Source organism: Candida metapsilosis (genome assembly GCF_017655625.1).
Source record: "Candida metapsilosis strain BP57 chromosome Unknown scaffold6, whole genome shotgun sequence".
NCBI lineage: Eukaryota > Fungi > Ascomycota > Pichiomycetes > Serinales > Debaryomycetaceae > Lodderomyces > Lodderomyces metapsilosis.
Genome location: NW_027138164.1, coordinates 320959 through 340777, shown reverse-complemented (window position 1 = coordinate 340777; position 19819 = coordinate 320959). Strand labels below are relative to the sequence as shown.

General features: G+C 37.4%; 9 protein-coding genes across 9 annotated transcripts; 4 read left to right on the top strand and 5 right to left on the bottom strand. All coding sequences in view use genetic code 12, as the record gives it.

Annotated features, from left to right (window-relative positions):
- Window positions 1-70: 70 nt before the first annotated feature.
- Window positions 71-4819, bottom strand: NIK1 (Nik1p; the record flags this gene model as incomplete). The annotated part of the gene is made up of 2 exons (XM_067693404.1): window positions 71-4009; window positions 4754-4819. The coding sequence occupies 2 exons, from the start codon at window positions 4817-4819 to the stop codon at window positions 71-73; spliced, it is 4005 nt and encodes a 1334-aa protein (XP_067547129.1).
- A 934-nt stretch (window positions 4820-5753) lies between these two features.
- TOM7 (Tom7p) lies at window positions 5754-5969 on the top strand (the record flags this gene model as incomplete). Its single annotated transcript, XM_067693403.1, has 1 exon — window positions 5754-5969. The coding sequence occupies one exon, from the start codon at window positions 5754-5756 to the stop codon at window positions 5967-5969; it is 216 nt and encodes a 71-aa protein (XP_067547128.1).
- Window positions 5970-6471: 502 nt separating this feature from the next.
- Window positions 6472-7533, top strand: I9W82_004340 (flavin adenine dinucleotide transporter; the record flags this gene model as incomplete). Its single annotated transcript, XM_067693402.1, has 1 exon — window positions 6472-7533. The coding sequence occupies one exon, from the start codon at window positions 6472-6474 to the stop codon at window positions 7531-7533; it is 1062 nt and encodes a 353-aa protein (XP_067547127.1).
- Window positions 7534-7845: 312 nt separating this feature from the next.
- Window positions 7846-8490, bottom strand: SSR1 (Ssr1p; the record flags this gene model as incomplete). Its single annotated transcript, XM_067693400.1, has 1 exon — window positions 7846-8490. The coding sequence occupies one exon, from the start codon at window positions 8488-8490 to the stop codon at window positions 7846-7848; it is 645 nt and encodes a 214-aa protein (XP_067547126.1).
- Window positions 8491-10065: 1575 nt separating this feature from the next.
- Window positions 10066-12741, bottom strand: I9W82_004338 (uncharacterized protein; the record flags this gene model as incomplete). Its single annotated transcript, XM_067693399.1, has 1 exon — window positions 10066-12741. One exon carries the CDS (start codon window positions 12739-12741, stop codon window positions 10066-10068), a length of 2676 nt encoding a protein of 891 aa, XP_067547125.1.
- A 204-nt stretch (window positions 12742-12945) lies between these two features.
- Window positions 12946-13470, top strand: PSF3 (DNA replication protein; the record flags this gene model as incomplete). Its single annotated transcript, XM_067693398.1, has 1 exon — window positions 12946-13470. One exon carries the CDS (start codon window positions 12946-12948, stop codon window positions 13468-13470), a length of 525 nt encoding a protein of 174 aa, XP_067547124.1.
- Window positions 13471-13517: 47 nt separating this feature from the next.
- I9W82_004336 (uncharacterized protein) lies at window positions 13518-16886 on the bottom strand (the record flags this gene model as incomplete). Its single annotated transcript, XM_067693397.1, has 1 exon — window positions 13518-16886. The coding sequence occupies one exon, from the start codon at window positions 16884-16886 to the stop codon at window positions 13518-13520; it is 3369 nt and encodes a 1122-aa protein (XP_067547123.1).
- A 173-nt stretch (window positions 16887-17059) lies between these two features.
- On the bottom strand, window positions 17060-18385 carry MAC1 (Mac1p; the record flags this gene model as incomplete). Its single annotated transcript, XM_067693396.1, has 1 exon — window positions 17060-18385. One exon carries the CDS (start codon window positions 18383-18385, stop codon window positions 17060-17062), a length of 1326 nt encoding a protein of 441 aa, XP_067547122.1.
- A 657-nt stretch (window positions 18386-19042) lies between these two features.
- Window positions 19043-19777, top strand: I9W82_004334 (N-terminal protein methyltransferase; the record flags this gene model as incomplete). The annotated part of the gene is made up of 1 exon (XM_067693395.1): window positions 19043-19777. The coding sequence occupies one exon, from the start codon at window positions 19043-19045 to the stop codon at window positions 19775-19777; it is 735 nt and encodes a 244-aa protein (XP_067547121.1).
- Between the last annotated feature and the right edge of the window lie 42 nt (window positions 19778-19819).

The following is a 19819-nucleotide window of genomic DNA, read 5'->3' as shown; positions in this document are numbered from 1 at the left end:
GTTTCACATTTAGTCTCTGCATTTAATTTGATAATCTATACTCTGTCTTCCCCCCTTTCTTTCTCTCTCTCTAAGTCTCCTGCTTCGGCACATCTATATCCATTGAATCATCCCCATCGTCATCACCATCACCCAACTCTGTGATCTGGCTCGATGTAAACGTCAATACACTCTCAGTAACGGATCGATTATTCAGGTTCAATTGACCTGGTCGCAACCCTGCTGCCAACGTAGCAAACAATCCATTCTCAGTGCTACCTCCACTACCACCACCGTGATTACTAAAGCTACTGTTGTTATTATTACTATTATTCATGGACGTCTTAAATTGAGCATCTTTCGGCGATGACCCACTTGAAGTCACATTCAACGACGGCGACGATCTCGACTGACTGAATGCAGGCGGGTACTGATGTTGATGTTGATACTGCTGGTGATAAGCTCCACTTCCTCCACCACCTGGAGATGATCTCGAGGGCGAATTGGCATTGGAACCTTGCGGCGAAACCGATGCATTGGAATCAGTTCTTGATCTTCCACCTCCACTAGCAGCTCCATTACCACTGGTTGTCGTTGATGATTGAATAACTCCCTTTTTCAACTTCTTTGCAAAATCGGTATTATTATTCTGTTTCGACAACTCCTTCAACTGATTGATATTATGAATACATTTGTTTATCGTTTGCATCAACAACTTCGGCTTCAATGGCTTTGACACATAATCATCCATTCCCTTAGCTAAGGACTTTTCACGATCTCCCAACATTGCATGTGCAGTCAATGCAATTATAGGAGTTCTAAAAGTCAATGAATCAATTGGGTTTGATTTCTTTTCCCATTGTCTAATCTTCTCCACTGACTCAAATCCTCCCATGACTGGCATTTGCACATCCATTAAAACAACGTCATATTTGTTCTTTTGAATAGCTTCAAATGCTTCTAATCCATTCTCAACAACTTCAACATGATGTCCTTGTTTTTCCAATATACGCACTGCCAATTTTTGATTCACCAAGTTATCCTCAGCTAGCAAGATGTTGTACTTGACTGATTCATCAGTGTTTTGCGAAATTGAACGTGATTCCAATGCCGGTATTAAAGCACTAGCTAAATCAGTCATTGAACATGGTGTGTTTCCGTATGATGAGATTCCCAAGTCGATGCATACACGCATGTTCAATTCGGGAATGGAGTGATGGACCAAAACTAATGGAATGTATTTAACCTCAGACAACAAGCGTAGTTTCTTGGCAGTATCAATTGAGTCAATCATGATAATGTCGTATCTAATAGGTTCAGACAAATTGGCATCTTCTATATTGTTGACAATAATTGGATTCAATCCCAATTCAACAATAGCATGTTCAATCTCTGCCAACTCTTCTTGGCTATGCTCAGTAGATACAAACAACACATAATGATTACTAAAGGGCAACAATTGTTCAGTTTGTCTTGTGTATCTAATATTTGATGGTGAGACAGAAACGGTGAAATAGAAATTGGAACCTGATCCATACTCCGAAGTCACCCAAATTTCACCACCCATTAAGTGAATCAATTGTTTGGAAATTGATAATCCCAATCCAGTACCTCCAAATTTCCTCGTGGTTGAACCATCAGCTTGACAGAAGGTATCGAAAATCAAGCCCAATTTATCCTTTTCAATACCAATACCAGTATCGGAAACACAAACTTCCAACAACAACTTATCGGAATCAGGAACCGTCTTGTCTGATTTCTTAACACTAACACTAACTTTACCTTCTTTGGTAAACTTGATAGCATTACCAGCAAGATTCAATATAACTTGTCGTAACCTAAATGAATCACCAATCAAATTATCGGGGAATGAGGAATCACATTGATATGTCAAGTCCAAGTTCTTTTCAATAGCCTTCACTGCCAATGTCTTTAATGCTCCAAACACGGTACCTCTTAATGAAAAATCAATTTGTTCAACCGTCATTCTATTGGCTTCGATCTTTGAAATATCCAAAATATCATCAATAATCGTCAACAAGGAATTAGCTAAATTGTGAACAATGGACAACATTTCTCTTTGATACTGGGTCAATTCTGTATCCAAGGATAATTGCGTCATACCAATAATACCATTCAATGGAGTCCTAATTTCATGCGACATATTGGCCAAGAATTCCGACTTGGCACTATTTGCCAATTCAGCCGCTTCTCTAGCTGCAGTATTTCTTTGAATCGATTCTCTTAAGTTCAACACCATCTGATTAATCTTTGTCTTTAAAGCATCCATTTCTCCCGAGGCTTCAACTGTAATGAATCGAGTGAAATCACCATCAGTGGCAGCTGCAGTAATCTGAGCAAATGCTCTCACTTGTGACGTCAAATTCGAAGCCATGGTATTAACATTGGAGGTAATTTCTTTCCATAATCCATCAACATCGCTAACTTGTGCTTGAATACCCAATTTACCATTTATACCGACATCTCGAGCAACTTTGGACACCTCGGACGCAAACAATTGCAAAGAGTCCACCATCTTGTTGATGGTGTTTTTCAATTGTAAAATTTCTCCCTGAGCATGAACATCAATCTTTTGTGACAAGTCACCATGCGCAACCGCTGTAGTGACAGTGGCAATGGATCTCACTTGATTGGTTAAATTAGTAGCCATAAGATTGACATTTTCCGTAACTGCTTTCCAAGCACCTTCAACATCTTGAACATTAGCTTGACCTCCCAATATACCCAAAGTACCGACTTCTCTTGATAATGTCGTCACTTCAGAAGCAAACTTCAACAATCGATCCACCATCTGATTGATTGTTAATTTCAAATTCAAAATCTCTCCTTTACAATCAGCAGTGACTTTTTTCGACAAGTCACCCTTGGCAACAGCAGTTGTAACATTGGCAATATTTCTCACTTGGGTAGTCAAATTCAAAGCCATGGCATTTACGTTATCAGTCAATTCTTTCCAAATACCTTCAACATTTTCAATCAAGGCCTGGCCTCCCAAGATACCCAAAACTCCGACATCACGAGCTACTTTCGACACTTCAAATGCAAAAGTTCTCAATTGATCCACCATTGTATTGATGGTCATTTGTAATTGTAAAATTTCTCCTTGAGCATGAACATTGATTTTACGAGACAAGTCACCTCTAGCAACTGCTCGTGTAACATCAGCAATTTCTCTCACTTGGTTTGTTAAATTGAGAGCCATAATGTTTACGTTATCTGTTAAAGAACGCCATATTCCAACTGAACCTTCGTTTTTCGCCTGTCCTCCCAATTCACCATTGGCGACTTCAGTGGCAACTTTAGTCACTTCATTTGCAAAAGTCTGTAATTGATCCATCATAGTATTGATGGTGATTTTAACTTTTAAAATTTCAGGATCACTTTCAACAGTATGAATTTCAACTTTTTTCGATAAATCACCCATGGCGACAGAAATAACCACAGTACCAATTTCTGACAAGGCTTGTTTGAAAGCTTTGTTTGCAGTTTTGCAAACTTCCAATTCGTTATTGTAATCATTTATGACTAGATCTTGTTGTCTAATTTGTTTAATCAAGTCATTTCTAATTTCCATATGTTTTTGTTGGTATAAAACAGGATCCTGTAGAATTTTGAGTAAATCTTCTTGTGAGTAGGATAACATCTGTGGTGTTGTGTTGGTAAAGGAGTCTGTAGATTCGGATTCAGTAGCAGCTTCAGGTATTGTTTCAGTAGCTATGCTATGGTTCAACTGGTGAGGATGATAAGGTAATGAAGATGATATAGGTGATACGGGAGAGTTTAAGTTCAAGTTAGTAGAAAAGCTGCTCTCGATTGGTGAAGTAGTTCTTGAAGAGTGGTGTGGCGATGCCGGTGCTGATGTGGATGATGTTGTAGATGAAGATGAAGAAGCTGTATTAGTTGAAGCTGCTAACTTTGGTTTTTTGATTGGTGGACTAATTTTGGAAACGTTTGGTTGTGATGTGTGTGAGATAAGTTTAAAATGGGCAATGAGTGGTCTTTTGATGTACTATGGTTTTGTTTGACACTGATGTTTTTTTTTGTAAATTGACCGCAGCTAAAGAAAAAGAAAAAGAAAAATTAAAACCACACCAATGGAATAGGAAAAATGGTGTAATAAAGTATGCTAATGTTATAAGGGTATGTATACTCTTCTCCTCTCTTCTCTTTCTGATGCAGCTGTTAGTTGTCTTGAAAAGCGATGGATATAGAAAGGCCTTGAGTGTATTTGATTTACCTTTTCTGTGTGTGTGTGTGTGTGTTGATTCTGTTGTAAAAATTGTTTTTTTTTGGTCTTCTTCTTCTTTCTTCTCCTTTGTCTCTCCTTAAAAAAAATTGAGTTGTTGTTTCATATGTGTTTACCTATTTACTAAAAATAACTATAACAGTATTTAAATCATCCATCATCATATAACAAACCTATATATATATATAAGAAGCAACTGAAACCAAATTGCGATACGATGAGCATATATGCTCTTGTGTGCCATGCATCTAATATTTATAACACTTTGTATCTCTCTCTCTCTCTCTCTCTCTTTTTCATGCAGAACAGGGCACACACACACATACACACACACACACTAAAACAAAAATCAACGCGTACCTTAAAATTTTTTCTTCCCTCTCTGATGACGTCAGTGATAACCTATTCAAACTCATAATCTCGTATTTCTTGAGAGCAAGAACTGACACTTCTTTTACATTCGTTTACTTCTACTTTCACAAGGGTAGATGAACAACGGTTTCATACAACGCTTTGGTGTGTGTCCACCTCTCTTTGCAAAATTGCACAAGCTTTGTTTTTATAACGAACCATATATCTGATATACTTCTTAAGGAGCTCGCTATTCTTTTTCTATACAGCTATCCTGCTCTATTTTTTTGGTAGCATCACTCAAATAACCTTCCCACTTCTCACAAACCAGCTAATTTGACACGAAAAATCACTATATCGAAACAAGTTTCCTCAGATTAGCTAAATGAGATGCGTCTTGGAAGTTATTGACAGTTCCATCCCTTCTTTTGTGACTAGTATAAGAGACTTGTTTGCAGCAATCAAGCCTCTAAGGTTTCAATTACTCTCTCCTTGTTTCTGTCGATAATAAGTATGGCTACTTTACATTACTTTTACCTTGTTTGCCACAAATCAGCAAATTGGTCCAATCTTCTGATCAACCTGAAACATCAATGAAAGTGTAATAATCAAATATTGTGCTTGAAGCTTCTTGTCTCTCCTTTTCTCTCTCTCGGTCTCTTTCTAAAGCTCTGCTTCTTTACCAGCCGTAGATGCTTCAATATGAAAGTAACTAAAAATTTACAACATTTTGATCAGCTGATAAAGCTATTATTGTCAATTAGAAAATCCCCATGACAAGGTAAAAAGAGAAGTTTAATGCCACTAGAGTGTATCTTTCAATGAAGGCTTTCATGATGATGAAAATTCTCATTCAATTTAGTAACAATCTTATGAAAATTGTTAAGGAATTTTTTTCCAAAACAAATTGTTATAGCTATGTGATTTAAAGTAAATTGATATTATTGGCCAGCTATTAAACATACTCTTTCTAGTCATATTATACTCGTTCAAGTAGATCTTGGTGGTGGTGATAGTTTTGCAGCCATAGATACACCTTTTTGAAGTCGTGTATAATTTCTCAAAAGCAGAAAGCAAAAAAGCAAAAAAAAATCTTTTTCATTTTTCAACAAATCTAATCATCAAGAAATCTCTATATCCACATCATACACAGACCATGGCTTCAGAATCTACACCATCATCAAGAAGAAACAACAACAGCTACCAATTAACCTTATCTGATGAATCAAAAGAAAGAATTGTCAAGCTTTTAGATTACTCCAAAACTATTGCTCATTATGGTTTCATTCCATTTGTTTTGTACTTGGGTTGGGCTGCTTCTCCAAACAAGCCATCGATCTTGAACCTATTATCTCCTTTCCCATCTGCTTAAGAAAAAGAAAAAAAGGGAAGGGACACAGATGAATGATGTGATATGAGAGTGAAGGGAATTGAAAGTGAAGAGATATTTTGTTAATACCTTTTTCTATCTGGAGAGTTGAAGAGATCAATAATGAGGCAGAAGATTTCCAAATTTGATTAGAGAGGAAACTTCTATTTGGATGAAATTGTGGTTGAGTTTCGAAAGGTGTGATATGAGCTAAAGAGTTCTATTTCGATCTTGTACATATATACATATATATAAACATTGAAAAATTTATTTCAAGTTTTGAAATCCTTGATGGCTCTTTGATAGTTTGAAGAAGCTTTACTGTAGGTCTCTTAGCTTGACAGTTTGTTACTTCGCCAACTCTCTAAAGCCATTGCATTGGTTTCCCCAAGAGTTTTTCAAAAAAAAAAAAAAAAAAATCTTTGCAACTGTAAAACGCAACTCTCAATACAGATCTATCTGCATATGCTTCAGAACAAATCACCCACAACCCAAATACTCATAAATGAAAAAAGAAGATGTTGAAAACGATGATTCTGTTTTCAAACAATTTACTAATATACCCCGTTTTTCATCCCGACAAGTTGAATCAATAGCAGGTCTCAGTGCTGGATTCGCAACAACAATAATTACTCATCCCCTAGATATAATCAAGATACGACTACAGTTAGCACACACGGTCGTCGCCAAGGACGCCAAGGATGCCGCCGCCGCTGCTACTACTAAACACAATAAGCCTTTCCAATCGATAGTCAATATCATACGACAAATCAATCAAAATGCAAGGTCACTGGCAAAACAAGCGTCATTGCGATCAAACTCAGTTTCATTACGACAACCCGTGGGCTTCAATTATCTAATTCAGTACTATCGTGGTCTAGCACCGAATTTAATTGGTAATGTGTCAGCATGGGGCTGTTATTTTGCTCTTTATGCCGAATTCAAAGATTACATAAACACATCAAATTTAACCATAGACTATTTCGCTAGTTCATCATTAGCAGGAATCACAACGTCAATATCAACCAACCCAATCTGGGTTCTCAAGACGAGAATCACTGCCAAAGGTAAAAACGATGAAGGTGCTTACAAATCAATCATTGATGGGATACGGACCATGGTTCGTAATGAAGGTATTGCTAGTTTTTGGAAAGGTTCAATACCAAGCATGTTTCAAGTGTTTCAAGCAAGTTTACAAATCACCATCTATGATCATTTGAAAAATTATCTATACAAGACAAGAGCTCCGACTGAGGATGTACCAGATCCAGTCGTAGGAGCCGTTGCTACTAGTTTATCAACTACACAATACTTGTACACATCAGCAACGTCAAAGATTATAAGTACATTGATTATGTACCCGACCCAAGTTGTTAAATCAAGATTACAGAATAATTCTCAGTCTCGCCATACTTCTATTATGCAAGTGGTTCGCAACTTGTATTTTCATGAAGGTGGTGTTGCTGCATTTTATAAAGGGTTGAGTGCTAATATTGTTCGAGTTGTTCCTGCTACGTGTATAACTTTTGTTGTTTATGAACATGTGAAGCGGATATTAATAGACTGATAGAGTTATATAGAATATACAAGTTGCATTTTACAGAATTGAATTCATCTACAAGAGTCCTTTCATACCTCTTCCAAAAACATTATTTTTTTTTGTAAATCACTATATAAACTCTACTTAAAATGAAAAAGCAATCAAGCTAAACGAAGTTCCTTTAAACCACGTATCAAGAAATCAAACAATACGAATAGACAGTATGAAAGTCAACTTTTTACCACATCTCTCTCTCTCTCTCTCTCTCTCTCTCTCCTTCTGTCTCTTTTTTTTTTATATCAAAGAAAACACCATTAATGTTTCTCTCTATCAAAAAGCTTATAACAAAGCAGCACCAACCAAACCAATCAAAGCTCCCAAACCAACCTTGCTGGCTCCTGATCCACCAGGTTGAGTAGAAACAGCTGGGACTTCAGAAGATGAAGATGAAGATTGAGCAGCAACTGTAGAGGTGTGTAAAGTAGATGATGGCTCAGCTGATGATTCATGACCTCCGGCACCACCACCAGTAGTGGAGGAAGCAGCTTCAGATGAGGATTCAGCAGCAACGCTTGAAGATCCGGATGGGGCGGCTTCTGATGATGACTCAGCTTCACTTGAGGAAGAAGAAGAAGCTTCAGCCGAGGAAGAAGCAGCGGATGATGACTCAGTGGATGACTCAGCTTTAGATGAAGAGCTACTGGAGTTGCTTGATCCATCATCGTGTCCAGAACATGAGTTGGAAAAAGCCTTCTTGGCAGCATCAGCATCACCATTTGGACAAATGTTATCTAAACAAGTCTTGATATCATCACCTTCGTTGGAACAGATGCATGATAAATCATTCAAGCCTGAACATTGAGTAGATGATTTTTGAACTTGAGCTACACAGGCCAATAAACAAGCTGGAGGTGTAGCAACTGTCAATTGTTGTAATGAAGCAATGATTGCGAGGAAAGTTGAAACTTTGATGAATGAAGCCATTATGTATAAGATCTAAGCGATGGTGTGAAGGTGTAACAAGGGTATCAGATATTTGGGTTTTACCAATAAAGAAAACGAGTGGTGGTTTGATTATTGATCAGTTTTTCTGTTTATAAAGAGAGAGAAAGAAAGAAAAATATTTTTTGAAAGGGTCGGCTCAAACTCATTCTCTCTCACGATCTTGCATTTTCCTGTATATAAGAATAAATTTGTTTGTTTACTTAGTCGTGTACTTATCAAATTCTTTTTCTTTTTATAGAGTGGTTCTATCCCAATTGGGAAATCAATAACAAAACAACTCACTGCACAACATCTTAAAAGACTGTATATTGCGGCATGGATGTGTATACGATTCCTTTTTTTTTCTGGAGTCCCGACCCGTGATTCTAGACCACTGATGCTACCAGTTCACTTTGCAACCAAATCTGCAACATCAAGCAAAAGGTGGATAAACATCAGGAGATTTTTCGGCTCGAACTATACTACCACAATATGACTATCATAGATTGTATTTTCAAACATTTCAAGAAATTAAGATATCTCCAATTGCTAACTATCTACATACATCGTTTTGATGACTATTCTGATTACTATTCTGATTTTATTGACGAGTATATTCGTGTTTATCAACTCAGTACAATATACTTATCCCCTAGGAACAAATGTTTTGATACTTTGCTGGACTTTGGCAGTTTCAATCTGATTATACTATCCGATACATATTGTCGTTGCAACCCTGAATGTTTGTCTCAGATGACGAATTTGACTGAACTAACAATTTGGGTAGATTATAAGCTTTGCGATCAACCTTGGAAATTTCATATGAAGTTGCATGTATTGCGAATTTACGAAACTTCCGAGAATACGTATATGTCATCTTCATTATGTGATTTATTTGACACCAGCTGTCTTCGTGAGTTGTGCATAAAGGGTATTTTGGAAGTAGACAAATTGTTCACCAACAGCGACTTACAAATAGACTATCCAAAGTTGGTGCAGTTAACACTAGGATTTGCTGGCGACAGATTGGGACCGTACTTTTTGCGGCTATTCAAACGGTTTAAGCATCGCACCTTGCGATCCCTCGTACTCGCAAGTCCTTCATATTGTGATGCAAGAATTGTGTGTGAATTGTGTCCACAATACCCCAGTAGTAGCATCAACTGGTGGGTTAAATTTCCAATGTGTCGCCACAGTTACTTGGTCATGCTTGCAATCTCCCTTCTCAGTCCCAATCTTCCGTTTGGAGTTGTTGGTTGCCACTTACCAGATTGGAACGCTGGAAAATTGGCAAACTTCAAGCACAGAGTTGTTTATGGAGCAAAAGACGTTGAAATCACACTAAGAAGATGCTACACAAGGGCTGAGTTGAGTACAATTTACGACTCTGAGCTGCGTAGACGGTATCACACATTTGGAGTTTAGTAATGATTTTGCCATTGCAATCAATTCTTTTATCTAATCCCCCCTCCCCTCCCCAATATCTTGAGAACGGGATACCAATGTAATTGTGTTGACTAAAGCCTTTGGCTTATCAATACATAAAAATTCATTAAATAATAGTGGACACTCACTCTACAATCTAATTTTCGACACCAATTGTTTCCCCTTGTATATCAATCGCAAATCAAATAATCCAAACCCAACATTAACATCAGCCATTACATCAATACTCAAATCTCCATTCAATGCTCGTTTCAAAGTATCAGAAGCAGCACCATTTTCAACTTTTATTGGTATTCGTGGAGTCACGTAAAACCCTGGCTGGATGTCAAGAACTTCACGTTTACTTGTGTAGCCAAGTACAACATCTTCATGTTTGGCAAATGCTTGGAAGACTTCTAATCTTACTTCTGCATTGGATATTGGATTGTAAATTTTTAATTCAATTTCTGAAGTAAAGAGGTGGATTGTTGTTTCAATGATGAAAACGCCAGCATCTTGTTTCTGTAGCTCTTTGATACCAGTGTTGTATTCGGGAATTGTAAATGAAACATTGGGCATAGTGACATCATGTACTTTAATTTGACTCATAAATGCATCAAGTGCTGGATTTCCCACTGCCGAATTATTAGTGAAATCAATTGTCAAATCTTTAGTAAATGATGATATATAGACACTGATAAAATCTTGCAAGAATAATTTATCAGAATACGTCTCATAGTTGAATTTCACATTGACTTCAAGCTTCGATCGATCAAGTTTGGTTAAAGAAATTCCATTGAAACTGGCGTGTCCGAAATTGGTTTGATTTTGACCAAATGCCATCAATATTGATTGATCATGCACTCGAGGAATATTCACCGATACATTAAATGGATTGTACAAGGACAATAAAACTTGAAACTCAACCTCATGGTCATTGGACATTAGGAAATAGACTTCCTCAATTTCAACATCGATCTGGTGCACAATTGAATCCGAACGTACTCCACTCATACTTTCTAACGTAGTAATGGCTTGTGGCACTTTAACAAATGGAATCTCCAAACTCTGCAATGTAATATTTCCAACAATGGGCAAGTTCATTTCCACATCAGATAAACTAATATTGACATAAACATCATCATTAATAGACCCCTTGTCATCTTTGTTAATTATAGTGTTTACAACTTTGCCAAAGTATACCGGATCCGTCACTTCCACATCCAAATCAGAAATATTCACATCAGCATGAACAAGACGTTTTGATCGTGCAGTATGAAGAAAAACAAAGTCTCTTGACCAAGCTTCCATCAATGTTCCATCTTTTGACCCCAAACTGATATTAAATTTCAATCGCTCAACATCAACCGCTAATGATGTTGGATTGGTTGCTTCAATGGAGCAATTGATTTTAACATTTCCAGAAAGTGCAAGACTATCTTTATTTAAGAGCCCATGTTTTCTGATATCTGTATAGTTTAGACCAAATTCACATGGGCCGACACTGACGTTCTTTGGAGCAACGTGGATTCTTGGTAATGTAATAGATAGCTCAGCCGGTGGCATCTGATTCAAAATATCAAATATCCACCACAAGTCACGTTGCACATCTTTGTAATCTTGATTCTGATTCAAGTGTAGAAAGAATCTAATCGGCTCTTGCTTCAAATACTGCTCAATCAATGAGTTAATAGGACTAATCAGATTCGTACAGTCGTCCATCAACTGACCAGGCACATCAGTAACGATTCCTTCAACGTTGACTTTAATTGCATTACCCTTTTCAATTGTTGTTGGAGACGTTCGCCATGCTCCTACTTTAAGTAGATTGGATTCACAATCACTAAATAATAGATCCCAATTCAATGATGGTATATCCATGGTCACCCCCAATTGGTTGGGAATTTCCAATTCAGCTGACAAGTTGATTACATTCGCTCCAGGCGAAGTAACACCAAATTTATTAATCTTTAACCCCCTCTTCAAATCATTTTTATTAATCGTTAAATAATCACTCACTTCCACATTATGTAATTTCAAATTCACCAATTTCAATGTGTTGACATTAACCTCCTCCGCAACCATCTTTACTTTAATGTTGATCTCATCACCAGTTAATTGATAATAGTATTTCAAAAATTCTAAAAACTCAGTATTACCAAATGTACATTCAGTTACGAAATTCAATTCAGTTTGAGCTCTATTACCAATATAGATTGTAATTGGTGGTGGAATCGTATCTGCCAAGTAAAGAAATGGACTTTTCAAATCAACCAATTGTACATGTAACTGAACCGGTCTCATCAGATAAAGTTTTAATGACCCCAAGACAAAAGCACCAATTTTGATCATGGCAATTTGTACAAAATTTGTGTGCATCAAATGATACTTCATTTCAACTGAACCTTGTACATGCACATTGACCCCCTGGCTAGTAAAATTGGCAAACGTGGCATTATAAACTCGTAGGTCAATCGCATCATTGACAACTGATTGAATATTGTGAAATGTGATAACAATCAACCCAATTAAAATGATCAAAGCAACAAAAACAAGATGTAACCAATGTGGATCAAAGATCTTTCGTAGAAATGAGCTCTCGGGCACTTCTCTGGCACTAAGTAGTGGAGTTAGCTCATTCACTTCTGAACTGCATTGACTAGATGTTGTGGAACCAACTGTACTCTCATGATCATTTGCTCTCACGTGGGGTAGTTCTGATTGCTGCTGTAGTAAACGCGACGACTCCTGAGCCTGTCTCTGCTCATTTGAAGAAGTGACAACCCTCTCTTGACTGTCTATACTATTCTGCGATGAACCAGCCATTACTTACACATATCTAGGGTAACTACACTGGTGTGATGAGATGATTAAAAAGAATTGTTTGAGGTTATTCCTCCTTGAGTGTCGTAAAATTAATCCAATGTCGCAAAATAAACAAATCCAAACGCGTTAATCAAAACATTTACTCACTCACCATCTTCAGAAACCTTCCAACTCCACAAGCTCCCTCCCTCCCCTTTATCCCCCATGTCATATTTCGATATCGATGATATACTAGCCGACGCCGAAAAACTTCCCTGTCAATTCAACCACACAATCCCAGGTCTCGGCTACCTCGAAGGCAACCCAGGCAAACCCATCCAACAAGGCACCAAACTCGAACTTCCATTCTGGCTAGCGGAAATCCTTGCCGTTCTAGAAGTACAAAACTCCGATTCGTCATTCATTTCCTTAATTGACCCTGATTTCATTAATGATAAAGTCCTTAATGCAATCAAATCGGATGCGTTGGCTTTAGACTTACATAAATTGTCATCGCAATACTACACCATGATTGAAAAATGGGGCCGATTGTTTACGGAACCGAAATTGATTGAGCAGATTATGGAGATGTTGAAAGAGCGAAGTTTTGAGATTAATAATTATGCTAGTAATATTCATTCAAAGCATTTTAATACTGAGTTTATTTATACTTTGGATGAGTTTGAAAAGAAGTTGTTTAAGGAAACTGGTGAGAGTAACAAGTTGATGAGACAATGGTTAAAGGAGTAATAGATTTAATACAAAGTTTCTTTTTATACAAATTAATGAATCGTTCTCTATTCTTCATTTCCCTCATTCTTTTCTTCATCCTCTTTATCTTCACCCTTCTCCTCATCTTCCTTATCATCACCGAAAAGATCATCATCTTCCAACTCCTCATCACTATCCTTGATAAACTCATTCGACAAATGCTGAGTCTTCTTCCTTTTGGATCCATTAGACACTACATCCTCCTCGCCCTCATCATCATCATCATCATCAGCAACACGTTGTCGCTTACCATTCGATTTCGGTTCATCATCACCCAGAAACTCAGCTTCCTCTTCCTCCTCACTATCAGATACAACTTTTTTACCAGCTTTACCTTTCCTTGATTTACCCTTGCCTTTACTCTTTGAACCTTTGCCTTTCTTTTTACCATCACCACCTTCCAACTCTTGTTCAAACAACTTGTCATCATTTTCCTCTTCGGCATCAACAGCCACATCCATTCTTGACTCTTCTGCCCATTGTTGTGCTTGTTCCTGCAACGCAGCTCTTTGTTTGGCCAATTCAGCTTCTTTTTCCTTCATGGCCTTGATTCTCTCTTGTTCCTTTTCAAGTTGAGCTACTTTCTCCTGTTCTCTCAATTGCTTAGCCGTTTCAAGTCTATGTTCAACTTCAGCAATGTTTTCCTTAGTTTCATCAAGCGCATTAGTTAATCTATTCAACAATGTACTCGAACCCAAATTGGCTCTACCTCGCAACTCATCTTTTGGATATGGTGGGTGTTTCTCATCATCTGATGATAGTTGCATGAATGTCTCAATAGCTTCATTTAATCCAGTTATGGCATCACTAATATCCTGAGGTTGTCTCTTTTGAACTGGTTGTTTAGTGATGAAATCAGCAATTTGGAATTGGATATAGGAGATATTGAACAGCAATGCTGATTTCGATCCCTTGGTCAAATTATATGCTTGTTTAGTGTACTCTAAAGCAGTCTTGAAAAAGTTTAAACTTTGCTCATTGATTCCTCGAAGAGTCCATGCTCTACCCAAAAATGTCAATATTTGAACATCCTTTCCATCAGTAAATCTAGTCAATGCAAGTTCATAATTCTCAATTGCTTTTCCATATTGTTTAACGTCACATAAAACATGACCAAGGTTCAAATAGACCGATATATCATGAAGCGAGTCCCTGATTTTCCTCAAAATATCCAATCCTTTAGTCGACTCTTTATTTTCAATGTATACAATGGCCAACCCTTGAGCAGCATATACATTCTTTCTATCAAGAGTCAACACCTTTGTGTACAACTCGGTGGCTCTTGTATAATATGTTCTCTTCTTCTCTTCAACACTAGACCCTTTCAAATCTCTAGCTAATACGCAATAGATATTGGCCAATGAAAGCAAGGCATAACAATCATGTTTATCAAATTCAACAAGAGTCTCCTTTTGAAAAGCGGTATCTGCATCTGGCTTCATACCCAACTTTTTTCCAAAATTCTTGGCAAACCATCCATAGAATGACCTCACTTCCAAATCCGATGCATTCAACTTCAACAACTCTTCTATTTCAGATTGGATTTCTCTTGGTGTCAATCCAGTGTCCAGTATACAAGACAAGAACAAAATTCTCAACTTGGCAGAAAAGTAATGACGACATTCCACCAATAACGATTCGTAGGTGCTCAAAGCCTCCTTCTCATCAGAAAGCTCCTTAGTTCTAGCTGCATTAAAAGTTAAACTAACTTTCAAATCACTAGGCAAATCAACCAATACATCTCCATCGGGACTTAAAAACTCAGCACCATCCAATTTATCAATAGCCGTTTGGAAATTCTCCAAAGCTCCTTTGAAATTTTGCTTGGTGAATTGGAAAACTCCAATATTGTTGTAAACCTCCAAGGGCACATTCTTTCCAACTTGTTTCCTTGCATCAATGGCTTTGTTCAAATATGAAAGTGCTTGAGTTAAATCAGCGCTCTCGTACAAGCTACTCAAAGTCAAGTATGCGTTCAATGCAACTGGTTCCTTGTTCAATAATAAATCATTATCATTCTTACTTGCTGATAATCCCCTGTTATTTGAAAGTCTAATATATCTCTCCAAAGATCGAATGGCAGATTCCTTCTTCTTTTTTGAACTTTGCTTTGCATAAATGATACCTAGCGAGTAAATTGCCTCCAAGCAATTGGCATTACTACGCAAAATCGATTCAAATGTCAATGTTGCCTCTTCTACTGAACCTCGATTGTATTGCGATTGACCTAGACCTAATTTTGCAACAATATTCAAGTCATTCAATTTGATTGCCTCTTGGAAATACTTGGATGCTTGAATGAAATCACCCTCGATAAACTTGATTCTTCCTAGCCATGTACCACATTCAGACAACACAGTAGAATCATGTTTGGAGGCTTTAGAATGACCAGTAAGCTTAGTCAAGTTATCATCTCCAGTTGTATCTTTGACAATTTTCTGTAATAACTTCTCCACCGTTTCGAAATCATTCTTGGAATAATAGTATGATGCTAGGGTCAACAACACGGTTGAGTCATTTACTTTTTCCTTGTGGATTTCCGACAACTCCTTCAAGCAAGCTTTATAATTGGAAATAAATTCATCATCACTCCACGAATTGTTGAATGCATTATGGAAATGAGCCAAGTTCAAGAATACTTTCGCTTTCAAATTACTAGGATCAATTTCAAGAGCTCGCTCCCATGCTTGAATAGCCATCTTCTGATCATTCAAGAACCAGCAGCACAACCCAATACCTAATCTAGGATCAGGTTTACAAGTTGGATTCAATATCAAAACTTGTTGATACAATTTCAACGCACTGGCATAGTTTTTCGATTTATTCAACAATGCTTGTGCTTTGCCCAATAACGCAAACGTATTATTCTGATCGATCTTTAACATCTTTTCAAATATCTGTAATGCTTCATCATTGTGATTGTGATATAAGGCCATCACTGCTTTCGATAACAAGTTACTCGTGGTATTGACAGGTGCACTATGTGCATCAGCGTTTTTAGTCGCCAAGTCGGCAATACCAGTACCTGCTTCCACCAAATGCATGCTCTTGTCAATCCCCATAGAGGCATATTTGATATGTAACCAAATTAGAAACGACTCAAGCGTCTTTGTATCCTCAGTGCTGAAATTCTTTGAATCCAATGCCGATTTAATGATCTGGGCAGCATCATCTAGTTTCCCCAATTGCACATAGGCTCTAGCCATGATAATCCAATAGTGTTTCCCACTCTTTGTATCTACGAGAAACTGAATAATCTCGGCCGGCTCTTGTTCATCGATATTTGCTAAATTGATGGAAACAACATCACCTTCTTCCAAAGGGACATCCAATGTTCTCAACGCTTCGAGCCCATCTTTGCCAATATAGTATGAGATATCAGAAGCCTCCTCCATTATTGAACGATTGGGTGCTGGTGCTCTAAGATTGTAATCGATCCTCCACCAAACTCAGTATTTTTCTTTTCCACTTTTTTTTTTTCGCTTTTGAAGTAAAAAAAAAAAAGACAAGCTCGTCACGTGAAACTTTAACTTTACTATGTATAACTATAATTCTATCTACAGAGGTATTACTTGTGACCATTAGAGCAACAACTTTTCAGATTGGTGGCCACTGGCTGAGAAGTATTAGAATCTATATGATTAGGGTAGAAGTTTTGTAGCTCCGACCAACCGTTATTACTTGGCACTTGTTGTGGATATTGTAGTTTCGTTGACGAGTCACTGCAACAATTTGAAGGAGAAACAGTGCCATTTTCCGCCTTTGGCTCGGACTGCACGAACTTATTCGAGTCCAATGACATAAGTGCATTGAAATCAAAGTCTGACACCAATGCATTCATCAATTTCTCTTGATCAACAAAATATTCATCCAACTTGTGTCCATCAATGATACCATGCACTTCACAGTTTGTACAGTCGCATGCATCGGCAGGACAAAGACATGCTCCGGGTGAGGGTTGTACAACTGGCTCAAATTGAGGTTGGTTAAACATAGCTGGTTGTTGGTACATTTCATCAGGCAAAGCTTTGGGTACATTGTGGTTTGGCAATGAGTTGAAAACAAGCGTTTCCATATTTGATGCTGTATTTATAGGCAAGTTATTTGGTTGTGGTAAGGTTTGTTGAGGAGCTTCTTGAGCATTACCATGAACCTCGCATCCAACACAACTGCAATTGCTATCGCAACAGCATGTACCTGGTATAGAGCAAGATGAAATAGGTACCACTTCAAACACGGGAGTTTCGCTTCGACCATTTGCATTGTGGTGATTGACTTTCTTATCTGGAGTTTCTGAAATAAACTTGACTTGTTTAGGAGGTGGTACTACTTCCTTATTAAGCTTCTTTTCAATATACCTTTGTAATATTTTTGACTTGTTTACATCCTTCTTTTTGTTACCACAACATCCACATCCGGAACGTTTAATTACTTTTGGAGCACAACATCCGGAAGATACAATAAAACTATTGTCATTGATGATTGGTTGTTGTGGTGGTGGTTTTTCAACAGTGCTTTTAGTAGTTTTTGATTCATCGTATGGACCTATTATCTCTCCATTTGTCAAGTCAATCACCTGTTTTGAAGAAGCTTTTAGTATGACTATTGGCTGTGATTTGCAAGATTTCCCTGGCGCAGAAGTAGACGGAGGAGGTGTATTTGTAGTTGATGTTGAATTAGAATTTCCATCTTCGGAGTCTGTGTATTCAGTTGGTGCAGCAATTTCTTCAGCAAATACAGCTACTCTATGGTTTGGGTTTCCATTAGCGTAAACACCTGGTCTTCCTTTGGATCTGACTTGTAGTAGTGGTCTATCATGGTGTTTGCAAGTTGAAGATCGATGTCCTCGTATACACTCCATACAGGAATATTTAACATTATTTATCAATATCATTTTGTTTTCGATCAGATGTATTTGCGTTGTCTTTGGAGGGGAGTTATATTACTATATCTGTAGTATTCTATTGTTATACATGGTAAGTTTTGATATCTATAGGAAGAGATACTCTTGTTTTGGTTGTAAAAAATGAAATAAGGTAAAAAAAAAAGGGTTTGGATTCATATTGGCTTGGTGATAAATTAAATTTTTTTTTTTTTTTTACTTTTGTGAGCAAATTTCTAATGTACAAATTGGGAATACTACTGTACCAGTACACCTCTAAAAGAATATACTACTAGCATAAGACACTGATTCTTCTTTGGTAAGGGACTACAACTCTCAATACAAGAGACAAAGAAAAAGAGAGAGATTGATTTTCATGCTTTCTTTATACAATAGAAATCATCAACAGCACGTGACTTAATCCAAACTATATCAATGCGAAAACTCGACATTATTAGCATCCAATGCATATAACTACCTCTCTATACTTTATTCGCTGCCGTTAATATCTCCCTCGCTGCTTCAAACCTCTCACTTGCATAAACCTCCCCTCTAATTTTTATTTGTTGCAATAAATTTCGCTTAGATTTTGCAATCCTCAAGTTTTACACGACACAAATTTTTCAAAAATTAGACATCGCTCATCTCATCAAAACCAAACTCCTTACAATGCCAGCAAAACAATTCTCCAACGACATAGAAACTGACAACACCAATTCCGACGTCATTCCAGACTCCCAAATCAACTACGATGACGCCATATCATACTGGTCCTCAGTCCCCGCTTCAGTAAATGGTGTACTTGGAGGCTTTGGTGAACAAACACCAGTACCCAAAGTCGACATTGTTGGATCACTTACATTCTTACGTAAATTATCAACACGTTTGAGTGTTGGCCAAGACAAAGTCAAGTATACTATTGACATGGGTGCTGGAATTGGTCGAATTACACGTGATTTGCTTTGGAAAGTTAGTGATAAAGTCGACTTGCTTGAGCCAGTTAAACCATTTGTTGAACAAATGCCCATTGAGTTACAACAGGTTCAATCCGCGGGGAAATTGGGTCAGATTTATGATATCGGAATGCAGGAATGGGTGCCAGATAAACAGTATTGGTTAATTTGGTGTCAATGGTGCGTGGGCCAATTGCCTGATGATGTATTGGTTGAATTTTGGAAAACTTGTCGTTCAGCATTGATTGAAAATGGGACTATTATAGTTAAGGAAAATATTGCTCCTGTTGAGGATGTATTTGATGAAACTGATAGTTCAGTAACGAGAACTGATGCGAAGTTTAGACAATTGTTTATTAGAGCTGGATTGAAGTTGATTGCTAGTGATGTACAAAAGGGATTACCAAAGGAATTGTATCCAGTTAGAATGTACTGTTTAAAAGCACAATAAGAGAGAGAAAGGCAAAATGTTACTTTAACAAATAGATTTAAA